General features: G+C 33.4%; 2 protein-coding genes across 5 annotated transcripts; one reads left to right on the top strand and one right to left on the bottom strand.

Annotated features, from left to right (window-relative positions):
• Positions 1-579: 579 nt before the first annotated feature.
• On the top strand, positions 580-1,276 carry LOC129939855 (coiled-coil domain-containing protein 86). Its single transcript, XM_056048031.1, has 2 exons — positions 580-861; positions 926-1,276. Exons 1-2 carry the CDS (start codon positions 707-709, stop codon positions 1,215-1,217), a joined length of 447 nt encoding a protein of 148 aa, XP_055904006.1. The 5' UTR covers positions 580-706; the 3' UTR covers positions 1,218-1,276.
• Positions 1,277-8,840: 7,564 nt separating this feature from the next.
• On the bottom strand, positions 8,841-23,600 carry LOC129954104 (histone-lysine N-methyltransferase PR-Set7). 4 transcript variants are annotated; one of them, XM_056067777.1, is made up of 7 exons: positions 22,217-23,600; positions 14,651-15,773; positions 14,406-14,586; positions 14,147-14,347; positions 13,892-14,082; positions 13,600-13,819; positions 8,841-13,227 (listed from the first exon to the last, which is right to left on the bottom strand). In XM_056067777.1, exons 1-6 carry the CDS (start codon positions 22,224-22,226, stop codon positions 13,609-13,611), a joined length of 1,917 nt encoding a protein of 638 aa, XP_055923752.1. In that variant the 5' UTR covers positions 22,227-23,600; the 3' UTR covers positions 8,841-13,227; positions 13,600-13,608. The 4 variants fall into 4 exon arrangements, with proteins under 4 accessions (XP_055923752.1, XP_055923753.1, XP_055923751.1 ...); XM_056067778.1 differs by having other exon boundaries at positions 8,841-13,224; XM_056067776.1 differs by having other exon boundaries at positions 8,841-13,819.
• Positions 23,601-23,900: the final 300 nt, after the last annotated feature.

Below are 23,900 nucleotides of genomic sequence, written 5' to 3'. Positions count from 1 at the left end.
TAAATTAGATTTTTTTGCACGAATTTGATGTAGAAATTGGATAAATTTGAAAAAAAACAACATTTTTTTTTGAAATTTTACAACAAAATTAAGATTTCGCAAAGGAAAAAAATCAAAACCATATTTATAAAAATTTAATAAAACTTCAACGAAATACATACGGCCTCCTCCTTCATACTGTTCCATTAATAACTTTTGTATAATTAAATGCTTCGTAATAACACGTAAACGAAAAATATCATATCTTCGCGTTTTTGAAATACAAAATTAGCTGACATTAAAAATATGATGTAAGATAGATATGTAGATGTTTTATAGTTTTCTTTTTATTAAAACACAAACTATGAAAACTACGTAAAATTTGTTGTTAGAAAATAGTGTTTTGTTTTCCAAAAAAATATGTTTAAAGTTTCCTAACGCAAGTTTATTTACAATCAATGACAGTTTTTTAAGTTTAGTTGTCGACAACTTACCGTATGAGATTGTGTTTGCTTCAGTTTTTAAATCTGCTTGGTGAGACAATCAGTTTTTAAGAAAATAAAATTGCACCCTGTACTATAATATGTCAAAGTGACATTTCATATTGCACGTGGATTAGTTTGTTTTCTTTTTTATTTTCTTGAAGCGAAAGGAATTTAATATTTTTATTGAGTTTTAAATTTGTATTAAATCTCCGCGTATTTTAATAACACATTATTTATTAATAATGTCTGACCAAGAAAATAAAACTAAGGAAACAGATACTCCGCCTAAAGTAAAACCTACAAATTCTGCTAATAAAAAGAAAAAGGCCAACAAAAATCCAGAAGTTCCTCGAGGACTTCCCAAATCCGGAAGGCCATGGAAGACACCTAAACAGAAGTGGGTATATTTACGAAAAAGAAAAGAAACATTGAAAATAATATGAATTTATTATAACTTGTAGGTTTTCATCGATAAAGAAAACAATTCACAGACATTCATTCGAAAAGAAAATGGAACTGCGAAATGAGATCCGTCACATCAAAGAGCTCTCAAAATCAATTAAAGACGCAAAGAAAGAAGACAATGAAATGAAGAAGAAACGACGCATTCAGAATGCAGAGCGCCGACTTGAAAATGAGCGTCGTTCAGAAATTGTACAAGTCATCAAAAATCCAGCGAAACTGAGACGCATGAAGAAGAAACAAATGCGAATGATTGAAAAGCGTGATCTGGACAAAGTAAAGGCTGTTTAAGTTAATTTTAAATAATGGAGTATTTGTAAATTAATTAAGTAATAAAATTCTTAACTCAATATTTAGGTCTTTTTTAATGGCTAACTGCTACTATGACAATTAATATCTTGATTTTGAACTTATGCGAACTGAACATTCAGTAAACCGTTCTCCACTTACCCGACATGAATTAAATTGCTCGAAATCCTTCACTTGTAAATAAACATTATTGCTTAAACGCTTGAAAATCTCACGGTGGTTACTTTTTTTATGAAGTTAGAATGAACACAACGGGTATAAAACACATAATTGGGTCTAAACATAGTTTTCAGTCTGGAGTGTAATAAAAACAAAAATGTCTTTATATAAAATGTTGATCTCGTGACATTTGTTCTTTTATAAACACACAACTAAAAAAATTGGTGCCAGTTACATATATGCCAATACACAATGTGAGCATTAGGAAAAACTCAAGAATATTTATGGAATTGTACTCAAGCTTTGGACTTGGAAGAAACATTTCTTGCATCTTATTTGAAAGTCAAAACTTCGGCCGGTATTTTTGGCATACCGAAAATTTCAAAGCTTTCAATCCCCTTGATTCAAGTGCCACTCATGGATAGTGGCAAAATAGGTAAATTATGTTTTGTGGGTAGTATTTATTCCCCATTTGACAATAATGTCTAGACCGAAATTTTATGAGCTTATTACACACTACATTTTCTGAAGATCCACACCCGAAAAGTAGGGCTGTGAATCTAAAATAGAATATGCAAAGTTGAGAGTGTTATCGCCGCGAAGCATATTAGTGGATTAGAAGTTTCTGGCAGGTCATTAATAAACATGCGGTAGTGGCGGAGACAGTACAGAGCCCTGGGGCACAACAGGTACGCACTGAAATATCAAGTGCAATAATCTTAATTTCACTAAAACGATGTATGGATTTGTTCACTGAAATGAACCCTGAGATCATCAGTGGGCCTATGTATAACTAAGAAAGCCGTAATTCTCTTTTTAACATCTAAAAGGAATAATAAGCATCAACAAATGGAACAATATCCATCAACATTTGAAAAGAATGTACAAAGTGTCTTAAAAAATTTTGTGCGATTTTAGCATGCTGACCGTTATTTTAAAAAAATTGGGCGCCTTCATAAAGCTAGTGACAACGTAGTCACAATTAAATTAGCTTTGTGAATACAAAATTGCACTACAAAGCGAGTCAAAACCGAACTGTTATTTAAATGATATATAAAATATTGTGTTTTAACAATTCCAAATAATCATTTTTGTTTATGTAAAATTAAATATAAGAGTAATATATATGGGTGATTGTACAAAAGTTGGGTAACTCGATGTCATTAACCAATATATACAAATTCTTATTATATTTCATTGAGATTACAATTTATTTTAAAACAATGGAAAGACCTTTATTTGTCACTCAATTGCATTTATTCATTTTGAATACAAGTTATTAAAAAAACACAAATAGTTCTTAAAACGTCAGTCCTTTGGCATGTTACAACCCTGAAGACCAACAATTAAGTAGCTGTCTAGTAAAAATTATCATTGATTTGAGTAAAATTATCAATTTCCTACAATCTGTGATGTATAAGTTAAATATATACTGCATTTTTTATAATGCAGTGTTCTCTACTTTATTTAAACAAAAATAAGAAATTGTGTGTTCAGTTTCATTCTTCAGTCCGTTGTGTGTTATTTAAATTTGAAAATCGTGCGAAATATCGGCGACTCAACGTCAAATCTCAATTTAAATTTTAATGTTGGTAATAAAGTTAGTTGCGGGTGGCACAATTTGACGGCCACCATCACTGTACCAGAGTTTGGGTTATGTTTGTTGTTTATACCCGTGCTAAGCCAGTCAACATGTCAGTCCTATGGCGAGTCGTTATTTTGTTGTTAATCTAAAGTTTTTTTTATTTATTCATATTATATTTTGATTTGTTAAAATGTAGTTTGTTGATATTCGAAATTACAAAAAACAACATTAGTTTGATTATAATCTCAAATTTCGACTTTTTCGTCAGTCCTATGGCGTCAGTCCTTTGTCAGGTATATAGTTATTGTTCTTCATTTAATTTGTATCATTAGTACTTTTAAGATAAATATTTTTAAATTTTGTTCATATTGTTTGTTGATTACTTAGAAATATTTGGTAAAACTATTTGAAAGTTGTAAAAGATAGTTGAATAACGTTACGTTAAATGTCAAAAGTCTGTTTCGAAAACTGATATAGTATTTTCTTCCAGTATTACATATTAATAATTATTTTTAATTGTTACTAAGTGATTTTAAGTTATCATTAATAAACTTTTTTACTTATTTGTATAAAATTTCAATATAATAATTTCAAAACTGTGTATACTCGTCAGTTCTCTGGCAGTCAAATTAAAAATTTTCAAATATCATACAATGTACTCAAAAAAGTGAGTGGCCCGATTGGGAGCAATATATTAATATGATTAGCTATCAGATACACCCGAATTTGTAGAAGTTGGATTTAATAACTATCGTAAACAAAGTTACCCAACTTTTGTATAATCATCCACATTTATACTTAAATACTAATAATAAGTAAGTAATATCAGCGAAAAGAACCTTTGATTGAAATCAATAAAACTTCTTACATTTCTTTTAGATACTGCTTCGACAATTGGTAAAACGCAATTTAAATTATTAAAATCGTTAATAAATGAGCTAAATTTGAAAGGCATTATTGTTTTCTTTTAAATTTAAATCATGGAGAGAAATCAAAATGACATTTACGAAATGATAACAACAATAATTTCCTTATGTAGGCTCTATTTAACCTCAAAATGCGTTTAGCTTATTATGGGACTATGCAACCTTGCATAAGTTTTATAAATAGAATTTTTGCGTTTAGAGGCATTATAGAGATTACATAACTTTATGTAGGCTCTATACAGCGTTTTTAAATAAGACTGTAAATGATTAATTTCATTTTGAATCTCTGTGTCCTTACGAGCAACAACTAACTTCGTAGTTGTTTCTAGTAAATTTGTAGTTGCATTTAGTCAACCAGAATGACTTAACTACGTAGTCACTAGCTAAGTGAATGCCCCCATTAACTTTGCACGGGAATTTTACACTCATTGATTGCTCTTCTGTTTCTGCACCTTCAACAAACAAAGCCATCTAATAGGTGCACTCATCGTTTAGCCGCAGCATGTACATATTATTATTTATTTATTACTATTGTTTTTTTCTATTATTATTATTTTTCATTTATTTCATTCATTTTTTTTACAATTTGAAAATCAAAATAATATATGAACATGGCAAGATTGCCGTCTGCCAGAAATTAACATTTGCTTTAATAAAATAATTAGTTGGGAGGTTTTCATTAGATTTCTTGTTATAAAAAAATATAATTTGTTGCTTTACATTCGCTCAAACAGAAAACTATAAATGATCTTTTGATATTTATTGATTTTTGCGTTTTAGCTTACGCTTTTATAAATTCATATTATAAATTGTTTTATTTTTAAGAAAACAGAATTAGAAAAAAAAAAATTAAAAGGTTGAATCGATAATTTAAAGCATGGGCACAGAACATGAAGAGATTTGTCCACCCAACGGATCCGTTCATTACACCAAACATTTGTTCTCTAGAGAGGACACTATGTTGAAAATAGAGCCTTCGAATTGCTTGTAGAATTGGACAAATACATAGCTATGAAATGGTTAATATCGTCACGCTCATTTCTATTACAATAATTGCAAAGGAGAGGTAGATCTGACCGATGCGGAGTACAATTCAAGTTCAATATTTCAACCTTTGCTCTAAAAATTGTACCTATATAGTTCTCGCAGAAAGTCTAATAATGAAATAATTTGTCGTATTAGTATTTAAGGAGTGGGTTAGATTTCTATATATTTTTCTTGTTGACGATGATGATGCTCTATTTAGATGTTGAAGATATATATTTTCATCAACTTTTGCGATAACATTTGAAAAGATATCTCGCCAATTATCTGTCTTCAACTCAGTCAGTTCAAATAATGGCGATGCTTCTGTTCGCAAAAGAACCTTCAAGATAGGTGTGTGAAGTTTCAAACAAGATTCGGCTGAGGATACATCATTGGGGAACATCTGCAGTCGTTTGAAACCAATTTAAAATCTCAGCCTCATCCCAAACTGTCGCATAAGTTTCACATACAAATTTTTCGTAGATATTTAGACATTTTTCTAGATATACGAAGTGAGGACATTTTGTAAATGAGAGCTTGCCGATTGATGGTATAAAATGCAGCTTTTAAGTCGATAAAGTATGCATACATCTTCTTTTTCTTTTGGATACATTTTTAAGCAATACTCGATAAAGCAAAAATATGGTCAACCGTTGAAAAGCCCTCACGAGAACCAGCTTGAAACATACTTGAGCGATTGTTTGATTCTACCCAACTGATAAGCCTTCTGTAATTCTCAGGTAAGCTAGCATCACCTTTCTTAAAATATAACAGCTTTATTAAAACTCGAGGAAACTCAAGTGGAATCGTACAAGTTGTTATAAAAGAAAGAAGATATTGCTTAAGAAATTCAACGGAAATTCCATCTATTTCTGGAGACTATTGTTTTTCATATTAAAACGAGCAAGTTCCAGTTCATCAAGGACTATTACAGAATCAAGCAAATCATCAGCTGTGTCTGGGCAAGCATAATAAAACGAATGAAAGCCATCTTGACATGTCAACAAGGATCGGAAATGGGATGGCAGTATAGTACTCCCGTTAGGTTAGGTTATAGTGGCTGTCCAAGATGGAAACGGACACACTTTGGCCAGTTTAATGGCCCATTGTGATACCACATAAATCTTGTGGCTTCTTCCTAAGCTCAATGGAACCAGCTTGAATCCCTTACGATACGTGATAGGCTGATTATACCGATACGATTTAGATCGTTTAGATTGTTAAAGAAGAATTCTCCTAGGTAATTCTTGCGTTTTCGAGCTAGAGCAGGGCATGTGCAGAGAAGATGAAGAATCGTTTCTTCCTCTTCCTCGTCCATACAGCTTCTGCAAAAGTCATTTGAGAATACGCCTAGTCTCGTAGCGTGCTTTCCTATTAAACAGTGTCCGGTTATGACACCTATTATCGAGCTTATATGCGATCTGCTTAGAGAGAGCAAGCACCTTGAACGTTTTAAATCCAGTGTTGGCCAGATGTTTTTTGTGGCTTGACACGTGGTGATGTTGGTCCACCTGGTGCCTGCACTCCTCACAATGTCCTGCATTAGCAGCAGTTTACAAGTAGCGATTGGTATGCCAGTACTTTCCAAACGTGGTAGGATGGGCTGTACTGTACCGTTCCTGGCGAGTTCATCTGCCTTACAGTTACCTGGAATGTCTCTATGGCCCGGCACCCAGCAAAGGTGAATATTAAACTGTTGTACCATCTCCATTAGAGATCATCGACATGTATGGACTGTTATAGAGTTTGTAGAGACAGAGTCCAGAGATTTGATAGCGGCCTGGCTGTCAGAGAAAATACGGATATCAGATGTTGATATCACATTTTCTTTGAGCCAAGACAAGACTTCTTTAATCGCCAAAAGTTCAGCCTGGAACACGCTACAATGAATGAGAGACTTAATTTCATTCGTTCAGAGTACGCACCCCACCAACCCCATCTTTGGTTTTTGACCCATCAGAGTAAAAATGGATTGACTCATCCTCCAAGAATGTCCTATCCTCCCAAAAAGATCTGGTAGGTATAGAAATCTGGAAGTTTCTGTCGAATTGTAGTTGGGGGATGGTGTAGTCTGTGTGCTTTAGAATTGATTCTAAGTACCTTAGAATTACGGAGTGGCCAATGTTGTTGTTAGTCCACTGCGACGAAGCAGTAGTAATAGTACTCCCGTACTATACCAACATTTTTTTGAATCCTTACACCTTTCTAAGCTAGTCGCTAAATTTAGTGTGTAATTTAATTTTTTAGCCTCGCAGACCTGTTTGTATATTTTGTTACCTTCCAGACATGCAGACTTAAAGTGGTCTAAATTAAAACTTCTAAATAACTTTAGGAAAGCGAAAGATTTTTTTCTGAGCCTCATACATTATGAACCAAACCATTTATTTCTGGGTTGCAGCTGCTTGTGACAACTAATACGGGAAGCAGGTGATCCAACAATTACGCTTATTTGTTCTCCTAATTGGTCAATTGCAGAGGGGCTTGGGGTGGCAGCGAACCAACGTGAAGGTTTAATCTTTCTCGGAGTTTCTCTCCCTCCTGAGGTATCCATTTAAGTCTTGGAATTTTTTCTAATCTCAGGCGATGTGTTTATTCAAGAAGTTTGCATTCACCAGAATTGGTAAATGAGACGTAAAAGTTGCTGATAATACTTCAAAATCATTAACAGCCTGAAGCCAATCACCATTCGCTGCCCACCCACAAAGGTCAGTTCACCGCAAACATCACTCCATACATATTACATGTAATAAAAGAATAATATAAATTTCATTAAACTGTCTTTATTTGTTAATAATAATAATCAAGCCAAATTTGGTTTTGTTGCAAAATAAATTTAATTAACATATTTTTTGTTTTTTTTTGTATTGTTTAATATTATCATTTTTCTATATCATAATTAAATTAAAATTTCTCAAAATTTACTTTGATTTTATTTTATTTTATCTAACATATTAATAAACTCATATATGGTTTTGTATTTATTGTATAATACATAATATATCTTTTGTATATTATATTTCTTTCTTTTTTTCTTCTTTTTTTTATATATATATGTAACTAATATCTAATATTCTCAAGCAGTGATTCGTGATTATAATAACATATTGATTTTCGATTTTTGTTTTCTTATTTTTTCGATCTTTTCTTTTTTAACAAATATTTGTGTGTGGTTATAAACTAATTAGAAATGTATTTAAGAGTGTGTTTTTTTTTAATTTGAATTAGTGTTTTATTTAAATTAAATAAAAAAAATATTTATGTGAGATATATTTGAAATAAAAAAGATAAAATAGAAATAAAAAGAATATAATAGAAAACTTACCTCTTACGATTAACTAGAATAAATTAAGAAAACAAATTATTCAAGAGAATATTATTTTAAATATTGTATTGGTGGGGATCTCACATTTCAATTTATTTCAATTGAATATAATCCAATGTCAAGAATTATTTTGTTCTTTGTTTTTTTTTGTTGTGTAATGTTTGTTTTTTAAACACAATAAACAACTTGTAAACATTTTTGTTAACTTTGTTTTATATATTTGAAAAAGATGCTTTTTTTATCACAAAAGTCATGCATTAATTTTAAAGAATATAAAAAGTCAAGTTCACTGCACTGATTTTGAAACTGTGAAACACTGTCTGTTAAGTGACACCTTATTTAAACCCTCCTAAGCTCATAAGTTTATAGATCCTAATGTAATGAATGTATGAAAATAGGTTGTCTAAATGATTGAAATTATTTTACGTTTTCGCAGTCAAGGATTTTTTACTGAACAAATGTATTGCGAGGAAAATCAAATTTTATTAAGGCATTCCGGTTTAAGACTTATCGCCCCATTTTGCTAAATGGTCTTGTAAAAATCTATATTTTAAGGCCGATTAAGTGATAGTCATTTTTGAGACAGCTTGCTATCATGTTAATAATGAAATTTGTAGAAGATAGTAAAAAAAAGTACTGGACCCATATTGTGAATAATGAAACAGGAGCTGATACACAAGAAAACGATAGCCCCGACTTAGACCGATTTTTAAATAAACAAATTGTATTTAATGATTTTAAAAAGCATGGTTTAATTTGCCGTCCAAAGACGATTAGCCCAACTATGGTTAACGAGAATAGATACATGCATTTTACGATGATAGCAATACGGCCACCAAAAGCAGTCGTTGTGCACTAGAAAAAGACAATCAATGGAACGAATTAAATCTAAAATCAAAACCTAGTAAAATTGTTATTTTCCAAAAAAACACCTTCAAATAAAATTAAAGGATCTGATCACATATGTAAGTTGAGAAGTTATATTTGTAGGCTTTCAGAGATTTCTTTATTCTCAGAAATATAAACAAAGTTTCTTTCTTTTGCTGTGAGAAATTTGAGAACAGTCATTTTATGATTCGATTTCTCAAGAAATCTCCATCGCACTAATTAAAAAAGGAGGACAAATAATTCAAATCTATTTTGATTGCTAGATGAGAATGAATAGTCAATAGTGATTATATTTCATTCCCCAACTTTCTCAATCCGACTAAGAAAATTCTTTAAAATCTTAGAAATAAATTCCGTAAAAGCCAAGAAACGATTATTTTTTTGGTTTTCATAATTTGTGTTATTTCTTTTATTTTTATTTGGCCTGTGATTTAAAAAAATCCTAGTATTTGTTTATTCAATTGGTTTGTTTCGCATTAGTCTTCAAAGATCGTTTGGGAAAGACTCATGATATACAGCTGTGGACAACTAATTAGAAACATTACTTGCTTTTCATTTGCACATTCACTATGTCATGTGTGACTAGAATGGTGGTATCCTAAACGGTGTAATGCAAGCGTCATTAGATATGTTTTAAAAAACTTCTCTTGTGCATTAGTCTTTGCATAGTACACAACAAGATCAAGGTAGAGTGTAAAGTTTAATTAGATTTGATTTAGCTGGAATAAAAATAATCTTTTTATTTTGCATTGGTAAGTAGAAAATTCTGAATTGTTTGCAAACGTTTTTAAAGAATATTTTTTAAACTTTGGAGGTAATTGCAATTGGAAAAGTTGGAAGAGTTGTGATCCTTCTTCAAGGAAAGCGATTCTTGAGCTTTGGAAGCTTAAAATGTCCTACAGAGCTATTGTATTTCAAATGAATTGTTCTGTAAAGAAATTGTTCAATGCAATTACGCATTTTCAAAACTTCAGGACTGCTGGAACTGTACCTCGTAAAAAACGAGCTCGTCCGAAGCCAAAAGGAACAGCGTTCCACCCTAAATATGTTTTGCAAGTAATTAAGCATGGATGCAGCTCGCTTAACGTTTGGGGTTGTTTCTCGTGGTGTGGAGTTGGCCCAATCCATCGAATCGATGGAACGCTGACAGCCGTTCAATACATTGACATTCTTACGAAACTATTGGTGGATTGGACCGATGAAAACATGCCATTGATATGGAAGTTTCAGCGAGACAACGACCCCAAGCAAACTGCTGGAATTACGAATCAATTCTTAAGGGACGAATCGATAACAGTTCTGGAATGGGAATCATCAAATGCAGACCTATAATCCGATAGAGCTTCTTTGGGCTGTTGCTCTCAAAAATAACACCAACAATGATGTTCTTTTAACGAATATCGAAGCTGCTTGGAAGGCTATAGCCGTAGAGCGAAGCAAGCGGCTTATTTCATCATTGGAACGCAACAAGTTATAAATTTTATAATAAGATATGAATTTTCTTTGCTTCTAATTAGTTGTCCACCAATAAAAGCTGTGTTTTCCGCAGAAACTTCCATATGAAATAATTGTTGTTTGGGAAACATGGTTTTAAGTTTAAAAAATATATTTTGAACAAAAAAAAAAAAAATACACATACTGCTTTAAAAGTGAAATCAATTTGTGTTTCTAATTAGTTGTCCACAGCTGTATAATTCTATGGCCCAGAGCACAGGCAGAAGTTATTGAGAGAACATTTTTCAATTTTAACTTTTATAAAAAAACATTGGAGTGCTAAAAAAATCATTTTTTAAATGTTTGGTCCGTTCCCAATACGAAATAGAAGCTGCAGTTCTTATTGATCAACTTAATCAAAACCATAACATAAAATAGTTAAGCTTCATTTCCATTCAAAAATTATTTCTGTTTTTCTTGTCGAATTCAAGCTACACCGACTAAATTTAATTGAATTCAAGCACTTCAAAATCGGATTAATCGAAACGGGGAACACGGAAATTCACTTCAAGAACTTAGTAAAACAAAAATCAATATCGATAAAAGTCATTTACTGAACTCCAATATTAATTTTGAATCGATTTAAATTGTCTTTTGAGTGAGAGTGAAATGAAAAACCTAACTGAATGTGCTCTTTTTTTGTCAGGAAGTGTCCACAAAGACAAATTTGAGGAAGGGCTTTGTTTAGGATTTTAAAACTCACTTCAACAAAATTCGAAAGCGATAGAATACTAATCTGCTAAGTCAAGTAAAGTGCACAATAAATTAGGTGTCTAACAGCTCATAGAGAACCAGGGCCTATTGAACAACTCTCGACTATTTCTGTGTACGAGTAATGTCATCCCAACGGCTACTTTGAGAGAGCAAAGATTTGTCAATTCCTCGTAAACGGCAGTACCCGTGAAAAAAAGTCATGGTTAACGGATTTGATTATCAGCTTACAACATTTTCTGTGGACGGGAAAAAGAGGCAACTGGTTAAGGGGGTCATCCCATGTGATGGGTTCAAAAAATGTTTATAAATTGCTAGTTTAATATGTCTAGAATACGGTAGTAAAGGGATTTTTTTAAATTTGAAGTCGTTTTAAAGATACGACTTCGGCCTATGAAGGTAATTTGAAAGTAATGTCGGTTATGCGAAGCCCATACCTCTGTTGAAAAAGGTGATAAAAAGCGAATCTCACGTTCTGAACGGCGCGTAAGTGATGCCGTTAAACAAGCCAGAATTGATTCAAGAGCTGAACAATCTGCTTTGAAAGAGTTTCAAAAAGAAGAAGAAGAAAAGGAAGGAATACTATGGACCAGGAATCGCCGATTGAAAGTTAAGTCGATATTTTCATAGTTAAGAGGACTTGAAACTTTAAACGATTTTTTCTCAAACTTGCCTCCATCGTATCTCAAAAACGGCTTGACCGAATGACTTGAAATTTGATGGGCATGGAATGAAATATCGCCAAGCAAAAACTCCAAAAATTTCGATTTTTTATAGCAAAAAACAAAACAAAAACCGCACAATTAGCGACTTTTTTCAAAACTCTCCCAAAAGTCCAATTTTTGGTATATTGATTTGATGATAGTTCATTCCATGCATTTAGGTTCACAGCTTAAAACGCCGTTTATTTTGTTTTTGTTTTAGATAAGCCAATCAGCCGGAATCGTGGAGGAAGTGCGAGCCCATTCTTTCGAGGTAGAGTTATAACTCTGGTATAACTCGTATTCTTTACAATATTTTTAATTAAAATTTTATATTTATACTGTCGAACTATGTTAGTAAATGATAATAAACTTAATAAAGTTGTATCTATTTACCGGTCGTAAAAAAAAATTCTAAAAATTCCTTAAAATACAGGCAGTCACATGGGATGACCCCCTTAACTGTCTCAAGGTGTATATATTTGAATAACAAGATTATTTCGACAAAAAAAAAGTATCCACAACAAAAAACGTCAGAACACTAAAAAGTTGAATTATTTCAAAACCTTTTCTAAGCTCATCGAAAGCCGAAAACAAACATTCTTGATTTGAGTATATTATAAATATAAAACCCTAGCCTACCTTTCACAAATATAAATGTTTCCTAAACCAATTTTATCCAAAAAAGTTGCATATTTCACTTTGCCTAGACTATCTTCTGTTTTTGTAAAAAAATGTTTAGACTTTCATGATAAATATTAGCACTTTTTACATTTAAACAATAATAACTATTACAATGTGTGTCGCTAGTCAATAAATATATATTTTGTTTAATAGTAATTTTAATCATATGTACAATTTTAAAAAAAAGCAAAACATAGCTATTAAATCTCGAGCTAATGAAAAATTTCATAATTCACCTTTACAACTTTTTAATTCACATAAAAACACCACATCAATGATGATGGCAATCTAAATTTTTAAGCTCTTTGTAACACATACAGTCTTCAGTCATGTTAATTTAAGACTTAAGTTCATAAAGATGATTTATGATTTTCATCAATTGCTCGCCATTTTCTATGCATGTATGTTTATAAAGAAACCGCTCAGATTTTTGTCTTAGAGTACTATAAAATCTTCCACCATTATTATTTTCTTTTAACACAATCTCACCTTACTTCTGAAAAAATAAAGGAAGAGTTTTTGAACTACGCTCATTTTATAGTACGTATTTATGTTTTATGTTGTATTTTATGTTATGTTATAAGAACTATGTGCGAACGATGTCAAATTTGATTAAATATATTTATAGTTTTTAATCTAACTACAAACTAATAAAAAAGCTACTGAATTGATATTCATGGTGTTTTTTTCTTTTTTTTCAGTGTGAATGTGTTTCTTTTTAATGAATTAATGTGTCGAAGCGTTTCTTTAAAACAAAAATAAAGAAAAAAACAAAATATTCTAAGCTTTGCTTATTAAGAAATAAAAAAAAAAGAATTACTCTTAAGCTAGATTAAATGTTTATGTGGGGTCCAATATGAAAACTAACCCGACCGAACTAAAAAGCCAACCATGGATGGTGTAAAAGGGCTTCTTTTGAGCGATCTCCATAATCGTAGGTTAACTCTTCATCGGGCTCAATATCATCTTTGGCAATAAGTACAAGATGGGGTCGATTTTTAACGACAACCACTTTTGTAATAAGGTTGCCATTGCGCGAATGATTAACCAGACGACCAAGTTTACCCGATTCAGCTGTTGCATCAATGCTTTATATACAAAAATAAAATAGGTTACAATTGAGGCCTTCAAAAATGAAACAAAAGACCAAGACTGCTTACCAATACTGTTGATTTTTATGTTTAAAATAGTACATATAACAACCAGCGTTCTCATCTAAGGCGTACTTTCTCTCACGGACATTCGCCTCCGCCATGTCAATCAAATCGCCAATATACTCAACAACGAATTCTCCCCTTTGGAAAGGTCTATCAGCACATATGCCCCTTCCTTTGCCTTCAAAATTTTCGATCTACAAATAAGATTGTTATTATTCTTATTTAAGTGTTTGTTAAGTTATAAAAAAGTGTCCTAACCACCTTCAGGCCGTCAGCACGTTCCTCTAATATGGCCTTTTCTAAACTTCTCATCATCTCCTCCTTGACGACGGTCTTCGTCTTTCGAACACTTCGACGAACCGGGAAGAACTCGGTTAGTTCTCGATTACCTATAGCGTTTGCATTTGCCGCCTGCAGCCTTATTTTTGAGTTGGTTGTATGTGCAACGTTGTGTTTCTTCTATAAATTAAAACACAATTAGTTATGTACTAACAATTATAAGAAGTTATATAGTTACTTTATTATTGTTATTAGTGTTTTGTTCGGCAGTAGGATTTTTAGCTGAGTTTAGGATTGATTTGTTGTGAGCATTGTACTCAAGTTGTGACTGCACAATGTCAGCTGTTGGAGATTCTTCATTCATCTGTGGTTCTCCCGAAGGCAAAACGCATTTATTTTCATGTTCTTGTTGATTCAGTCTTTACAAAATTAAAATCATTAGGTAAAAGAGAATTCAGTATACAAAATTTGTATGAAACTTACCTTCTTCTTGATTTAGGATGACGTCTCTGTGAATTATGTTGGTATGGCGGAAGAGTAGATGTTGTTGTGCTAATTATTGAATTCTTTGAAGGTGACATGCCAACACCAGTTGGTAGTGTTGCAACTCCAGATCGGCTAACGCAACAGCTCTTAATGGGCGATGGGCAAACGATACGATGTGGTGTAGCAGGCTTCCGTCGCCGACTAGGGCTAATCTCGGTCTTGTTGTCAATGAAAACCACGCCACTGTCACAGGAGCTGCTGTCTATGTTTAAGAGATAACAATTACTGTTTGAACTATTGCTATTCGAACTATTCGAAGAAGCAAATGTTGATGCGGTTGATTCGAGAGAGTTTTCACGCTTTGGTGAAGTATTTAAGGATACAATTTTGTTGAACTGGCCATTCAAACAAATTGGATAGGTCGAAGTAGAAATGGAACAAGCAGCCATTGGCGGAGATGAAAACACTGGTTCTACTTCTAGGGATTTTTTTATTTTTATAGATGACGCCTGATTTGGCGATTTGTCCACATTTAAGCATAGAACTGGTTCCTGCAGGAAGATGTTCTGTGAGCTATTTATTGGCGAAGACCGCAAGCGATTCTGGTAGGTGTTAATTTGTGGTGGTGGTGTTTGCGGCTTTTGCACGTCATAATTGCCAAAAATTTCGGTACAAGTATCCTCCTCGGATAGGTCGAAGGAAAGAGCGGCTATTAGCTGATGATCGTCTGGTTGTATATTTTGCATGACAGCACCTTCGGGTTGTACCGGAATGTTATAGAGTTCATCATCCTTGGAATTTGTTTTGAAATAGTTCTTGATGTGATTTTGTGATCTGTTCTTTGAGTGATTGCCTGCTTCTAGACATTCGCGCATATAGACAGTAGCTGCAGCAGCTGCTGTACGTTTCTCGCGGGATAAACACCGCGGTGATATAGGAGCTACTGGAGAATGCTTCATTGTTGTAACAACGGCTTTGAGTTTCTTTTCTAGAGATGTATCAATTTTACAGTCTTTTCTCTTGGGACTGGCACAGTGTGGATCGTCGATAAGGCTTGATACTTGAACTCCATTCGCAAGCATACCAGCTTCCATTTTTGTTGTGGGACGTGCCCGGCGTCCTATAATTAAAATAACAAGGAAGAAAAGGGTAATTAGGTATTTTATATTATAAAAAAATATGTAATAGGAATTCATAAAATATGTCAACAAAAGTCGATGTAGAGAGCATAGAAGAAAAGTTAAACCTTGGATTAACATGGACTTAATACTTTTAAAAAAGGAAGAGGTATGTCATACAAATATTTCGAACGATTCGACAAAATCCAAATTGTAATTTTTTTTGTTGTGTTTCTCTTTTCCGTCAATTTGGGAATGCTACCAAATCTATTTATGAGCAAAGTTTAATAATTAAATAGAGAACGACGAATATGCTTTAAATTTTAGTAAATTTTATCCTCAAACTTTCGAAAAAGAATGAAAATAATGAAAAAAATTAAATTTAGTGCACAACATGTGGGAATATGCTCCGTTCTATTGTTTGATAATGATCAACTTGTTTTGAGTGGATGCCGACGGTATGTGGTTTTCACAAAATGGCGATATCAAACACATTGTGTCACGACATCATACATGGGAGATTTTTTCGATTTTCCCCTACTTTATTTAGTGATTTAACAAGAATTTCACCTTGAACTAGTTAATGATCTGAAGGTGTGCATCTTGTTTTAAAATAAATCTAAATGGCTTTATAGGAAATAAATCAAATTCTCTTATTAAATAATGATTTTTCTTCAAATAATCTAAAGCATGGTGTAGACTTTCAGTCCCAACAGAGCAAAAATTTCCTGGGGCACTTAAAAGAGTTGTACCTATGTCCTGTGTGAACTAGGGCCTCACCGAACAAACTTCTCACGAAGAACTTTTCTCTCGAAACGACCCAAGGCGCTTTCATCCGCTTTTATCATAGTCCATGCTTCTGCACCGAAGAGCAGAACCGGGATGATGAGTGTCTTATATAGCGAAACTTTGGTCCTTCGAGAGAGGGCTTTGCTACTCTTAGCCCAAACAAACAGCGGTTCGCAAGAGTTATTCTTCCTTTGATCTCAGCGCTGGTGTTGTTATCTGCGATAATAGCGGAGCCTACGTAGACGAAGTCCTTGACTACCTCAAAGTTACAACTGTCGATGGTGACGTTTTGACTGAGACGTTCGGTGTTGTAAATCCTTTCGTGATGACAGAATGTACTTTGTTTTGCCCTCATTAACCGGTAAACCCATTTTTGCCGACTCTGCCTCAATACTCACAAAATCCCCATTGACATCACGCTGAGTTCTTCCGATTCTGTCAATGTCATCAGCATATGTAGCAATTGGACAGACTTTTGAAAGAGACGTGAGAGCTCTGCACTATTCTTTCAAGTACGATGTTAAAAAAATAGCATGACAGTGCATCACCTCGTCTAAAACCTTTTTTTTCCAACGTTTATGGAGCAGCGCGAATTTTCCATGGTCGGACGAGTTTGGCAGGGATGTCAAAACTAGACATGGCTCTATGCAGCTCGTCCCTGTAGATGCTTTCATATACGGCCTTGAAATCGATAAAAAGATGGTGGGTGTCGATTTGGTGTTCTTGGGTTTTTTCCAGGATCTGCCGTAATGTGAATATTTGACTTTGGACTTTGCTGGTCTAAAACCACACTGATAAGGACCTATCAGGTTGTTGACGATGGACTTTAGACGTTCACATATTACGGCAGAGAAGATTTTATAGGCGATGTTAAGTAGACTGATTCCTCTATAGTTGGTGCAGTTTAGAGGGTCTAGTTTTTTCAAAATTGGGCAAGCAATACTAAGGTTCCATTCATCGGGAATGCTTTCTTCCGGCCATATCTCACAGATAAGCTGTTGCAAAATCTAATAACCAATTTATCTCCAGCTGCTTTCAGCTCGACATCTGCTCCAGGGGTTTTTTTAGACTTCAGTTTAAATATAGCAATCTTTAATTCGTCTAAGTTGGGAGGACGGGATTGTTGGCTTTCGTCGTCTATGTTGAATGGATCATCCTGCCTGACAGCGGAATTCGGTTCGTCATCGCCGTTATACAGTCTGCAGAGAGGGTCCTTCTATATCCTCAGCATTGACTGAGGTTCCACTATGATGTTTCTACTTTCGTCTTTGCAGCCTTCGGTTTGAGGTTTATGTACTTGTGAATTTAGAGTCACCTGCTCATAACGCTCTGTCTTTTTCCTCCTGAGAATTCGGTGTTCCTCTCGCCTATTCTGCTCATAGAGCTCATGAGCAGCTATCGTTCTTCTATGCAGCGCCGCTTTGCGTGCCTGTTCTAAAAGTGAGGTAACTCAATTATTTAAAAAAAAGGATCATCTCTATTTAAGGTATAAGAATGCTTAGACCTCCCAGGGACCCTTTGGACGTTAAGTGACACATGACATATATAAAGCCTTATCAAGATCCTCACTAAGATACTAAGGAGGTCTGACGGTACTTCATGGTCTTCCACTGATTTCGTTCTGTAGCTGTGAGATATTTTTTTTATATGTGGCTAGTTTGTATTTCTAAGATCTCTGGGATTTTCGTATAGACTCAAACTTCATAATGCCCTCCACTTGTCGAATTGGCCCGGGAAGCAGCCCAAGAATAAAATTGAACCACCTCCATGTTTGACCGTCCCTTTAGTGTATTTTCAATTTAGCCTCTTGGCCTCCTAACATGTTGTTTTCTACCCAATCCGTGCATATTAAATTTTGATTCGTTAGAAAACAAGACTCTTTAATATTTTTAGGGACACCAATTGAGATGAGTTTTTGCCAAAGCCAATTGAGCTTTACATTAAAAAAAATGGCTCTTTTGCTATGTGAAAACCGCGCAATAAAATGGCTCTTTTGCTATGTGAAAACCGCGCAATCCGGCATGCAGTGTTCGGCGTTTGATAGTTAATGGGGTCAATGGGTATCCTAAGTTCAATTTTTGCTTTCCTGGATGATGCTGTGGGGTTTCTTCGGAAAAAATGTTTTATTTTTCAAACATCTTTTGCTGTTTGATTTTTGATGATTCTGCTAAATGATTTCTAAATGGAATATTTCTTTTTTGTGATGCTTCTTTTTTTTTAAAAATCACTCAAAATTCGATCAAAGTCCCGGCTAAAACTAACTAAACAAATCAAGCTACACGTATAAACTTACCAAACTCAAAATAAATCAGATTAACCTTTATCAAAATGAGACGGAAAGAGGATCATCTCTGTTTCACTATTGGTTTTATAAAAGCAGTGCATTTGTAGAATTTGCCTGTTGCTCAGTCCTTTAAGATTATGAACAGTAACCTGGTACATATTGAAGTCGAAAAGCAGTAAAAATAATTTGATTGGCGGTGATAGTTGCAAATGTTTTGCACAGTACTGTTGGTTAAACCCGACTAAGGACTGATTTTAGTGCAGTAAGAGTTCCACACTACTCGATACCAATTATTGTCGAGTGTTTTTTTAATGATTTCTATCAGATACAAATGAAATAACGGAAATGTGAAAAGACGCAATAAGAATTCAACTACTGATACAGCACCTTATTTCCTTCATATAATACTAAAATAAATTCATATTAATAGAACTTAGACCAAACTCAGTATTCGTAGCAATTTTGTTTCACTTTTGAGGGAAAAAATCTGACGCTAAAATTTTTTGAGGTTTAGTTAACTTTTTCCAAACAAAAAACTTATTGACCTACTACCAAGTTATTTGATTGTTTGAAATTACTATAACATATTTTCTTATTATTTGTTCCCATATCTGAATGTTCTCTTTTGGTTCTTTATTCTAAATTTTTTAATTTGCTAAGGAGGAGGACAAAATAAGGTTTGGGGGGACTTTTTATTATCATAAAACGAATTTCCTTCTGATTTTTTTTTTAAGTTAGGTAGAGGTCTCAATAGAACATGTTTTAAATATTAAGGCGAGGAAACACCTTTAAGTTATAAAACAAAATTGTTTTCTTTTTCTGACTTAACCCTACTTTCTTTGTATTTCGTTTTTTGAAACTAAAACAAGTTTTTTTTTGAATTGATAGTACGGCGCGGCGTACTCGTACCAACAGCTAGGTATGGGATCACTTTAGGATTTGAAGTTGGTTCGAGTTCGGGTATATTGCATTTGACCACTAAAATCAAAGAAAACCCCAACCGTCCCAAAGATTCTCTATCGGATTAGTGTCTGGTGATTGTGGGGGTTTCCAAAACCATAATGCAATTAAGGAGAAGTAACATTCGGGTTGCATTCGCCTTATACTTTGAGTCGTTATCCTGATAAAAAGTAAAGTTGTTTTCTAGACCCATTTGTGCAGTACTGTCTTTTAAATTCGTCTTCAGCATCTTTTCATCCATAATTCATTCAATTGTGCGCAGTTTCCCAATTCCAGCTGCTGAAAAACAACCCAACACCATTACCGACCCAAAAACCATGTTTTTAACCGTTCCTCGAGTGTATTGCGGAAGGTATCCAGTATTCGGCTTACGGCAAACGATTTGTCTGCCATCTGAGTAATGAATATTCAACTTTGATTCATCTGTGAAAATAACCGTTTTCCAGAAGTCAAAGTCTTTTGCTTGGTATTCTTTGGCGAATACAAGCCGTTTAAGTCTTTTGACATGACTAATGAATGGTTTTTTATTCGATACTCTTCCGTTAAAACCATGTTTCCGTAAAAAAATCCGCAAAATTTCAGTGAAAATTGTTTTTCCAGGGATTGGAGAAGATTCTGTGCCAATTTTGGTGCACTTATCTTTGGGTTTTTATTTATTTCGTGCACAATTATCCTCTTGTCCTGCGTGTTGAAAATACTTCTTATCGTATTGCGATGCAAGTTTACAATCCTTTTTTCCTTGACAAACCGATCAACAATAGTTTAAACCGCCGATTTAGCTTGATTAACTAAAGATGAAATATGTTTATAAGATTTACCTTCTTGGTGGTATTTTACGATGAGTTCTCGAAGTTCTTTAGAGGCTTCACTTGCTTTTCTTGCCATTGTTGTTAAATTCAGAAACAAATTATCTAAAACGCTTTTAAAAAATCTAAATAACTTCAGAATACTTAAATAATAGCACATGAATTGACAAAACACATTTGCTTAAAAATGCAAGGGAAATTAAAGCTGGTTGGCAACTTAGAACAAAGCATTCGAATACGAAATTGATCTAGTTTTAAAGTAGTTTCTATCAACTTAGCATTTACTTAGTAAATGATTTTTTACCAACTAAAAAACTTGATAAAATATGTAAAATATAAAATATGATAAATAAACACTTAACCTGCATGTGGTATTAATCCATTCAAAGTTTTAATAGAAGGGATACGAATATGAAATTGATGCACTGTATGTGAAAAAGCGAACTTTAAAAATTAATTTAAAATAAAGGGGCGACTTTCCATTACCGCAGCACGAATTTCCTTCTGATTTTTTTTTTACAGTTAGGTAGGGGTTTCAATAGAACATGTTTTAAATATTAGAGCGAGGAAACAACTTTAAGTCATAAAAAAAAATATTTTCTTTTTCGGACTTAACCCTACTTTTTTTGTATTGCATTTGTTGAGCCTAAAACAAGTTTTTTTTAATTGATAGCACGGCGTACTAAGAGCTAGGTATGTAAGGGGGGGCATGCTGCCCCCCTGCAACCCCCCTGCTTGGGGTCACTATAGGATTTGGGGTGGGTGCGAGTTTGGGTATATGCAAAGTACTTTTCGATTTGAGCACTAAAATAAAAGAAATTACCAAGAAAAAAAAAAACAAGTATGGCAACACTGAACAAAAAACAGGGAAGAAATGTCAAAATCAACCATTTTTTAGTGTTTTGTATGGAAAAAAGTGAACTTTAATAATTAATTAAAAATAGAAATAAATGTTTCCTCGCTCTAAAATTGCTATAGTTATTATTTATTTGCACATATCTATCGAATAAAAAACACCGCGAGTCGAAATTCGTGCTGCGGTAATGGAAAGTTGAGCCAAAATAAAAAATGTTTCCTCGCTCCAAAATTGCTATAATAAATATTTGTTTGCACATATCTCCGATAATCTTACATTTGCTCCACTTTTTTTCTCCAAATTTGTTCCAAAATTTCAGAACTGAGAATCCGAACCCTGACCGAACCCTAACAACAATTTTCCAATACTTCTATCTTTCTCCTTACTTTGCTTTTTTTCATCGTATATAGTGTTTTCTCTTTTCTATCGAACACATCTCAATAAGTGCAAAAGAGTACACTATTGCTCTGACTGCTATGGGAAATTATTCCCGCCACATGCTTCCACTACAAGAACTGCCTAAATTGATTCCATTTCATCGACATCGACATTTATATATATATATGTAAAAGAAAATTAGAATTGCATATAAAAATTATAATTGATAAATAAGTATGAAAGTTAATCAAAATCAAAATCCACATATTAAACAAAAGAATTTTAGTTGTCAACACCGACACCATTCTTAATGTCACAATAATTATATAAATTTCAAATTAATAAATTGAATGAAAAAAGAAAAAAACTTACCGCGAACCATTTTTCTTTATTTTGTTCTAATTCTCAAGTTGATTTGAAAAGAAAATTATAAAAAAGCGGCGATGGCGGTGTGAAGGTGGAGGCTGCTTCTGCGGCGTTGACTTTGTTTTATCCGCTTAAAAAGGTCACAACTTAACTCAACTGTACGACGCTGGTTGCATTTTATATTTTAATATTAATAACAATTCTTACAAATTTATTAAATTATTAGTTTTTCTTAGATTTGTTTCTTCCAACAGCTCTCTACAGCAAGCAGCATCACTTTTGTTTTTGGTTGATTGGTTCCAATTCCGAATCCGAACAGAACAGCGGACAGCCGAATGTTTTATTATTTTTCTTGTTCAATTGTTCAATGCTCTGCGATGCGAATTGTACACATAAAAAGGTTCTCTTCCAATTCCAATGTACATCCATCCAACTTCCATTCCAATGCAAAGGAATTCATTTATCGGTTCATCAAAAAATCCTATAGCGGTGTCTTTTTTCTCTCACTCCCATATGATTGTGATTGCAAATGTATAGCTCGACTACTCGCAGAGACGGAGATAGTGAAAAAAAGCGACACCTATGTGTATATTTTGGGAAATATAAAAATGTAGGTATGTAAGCAATATTATTGCATTTTCCTTTATTTTTCTTGTTGGCTTTTAACTAGGTAAATAAAATTGTAACCCTTTGAACTGTTTGCTTCTATTTTTCTTCTTCTTTGTTTGGTTAGGTTTACTCTAGTTTTATTTTATTTTTACCTTGAAACGAAAAATACTATATCACTAGACCACAAAAATGAATTTTCAAAAATCCGCTCCTCTAATCAGCACAATAAATAAAAAAATGTTTTTGTTTCGCAACTCTGCTTGCTTGCTCCAATTTTGTTTTTAATCACTCACTAATCAAAATCAAAGCAGCGGGCTGCACTGATAAAGATAATAAATCATAAATGTTTGTATTTTTGTTAAGGAAGATAATTGTTCTTCTAAATCTGAATCTGAGACACAATGAATGGTTCTGCTGATGTAAGTTTGTATTGTGACGACGAACGAAGATATATTCATCTAATGTATAGAAGTTATACAAATCCTCTGTGAAGAGGTTTATTTTCTTTCAGCGGAAAGTCGTCGCACGCGAATTAAACTTTTCATTGAATGAGCACTGAACAGTGGCAGTGGGGACATGCACACAGTACCGGGATAGATAAGTTATTTTTGCTAAGGACATATACCTATATCCTTTTGCAACGGATTAAACACTTTTGTTTAGTTTGGTTTTTATTCAAAACAATGGTAAAAATTCTATGTACACAGAAGTATTTTTACAATATTGATGCTCAACAAAGTTTTTGTGCCTACGCCATTTGTCAACTTTGAAACGCCATCTTGCGTAGAATTTTTGTTCGAACTGTACTGTAGCTGAACAGCAGTGATAGAAATTCATTCAGATAGTGATTCATTCAGTACCGACTGGAATGTTGAACTCGAAAAGGTCGAAATCGAAAAATTGGGTTGAACTTGGGTTGGATTTTGAGCTGTTTTATTTTTTGAAAAAGTAAATATTTGGACGAAACCGACGCCATTGAAATTGGATTCTAGCATAAACTGTCATATAAAAACTGAGATTTAGTACAATTCCATTCGATAACAGAGTCCGATTCGTAGGCTACAGAATCAATTTAAAAAAA

The sequence above is a fragment of the Eupeodes corollae genome, chromosome 1 (assembly GCF_945859685.1).
Source record: "Eupeodes corollae chromosome 1, idEupCoro1.1, whole genome shotgun sequence".
Classification (NCBI taxonomy): Eukaryota; Metazoa; Arthropoda; class Insecta; order Diptera; family Syrphidae; genus Eupeodes; species Eupeodes corollae.
The sequence above is the reverse complement of the archived record's forward strand: the minus strand, read 5'-3'. Positions and strand labels throughout refer to the sequence as shown.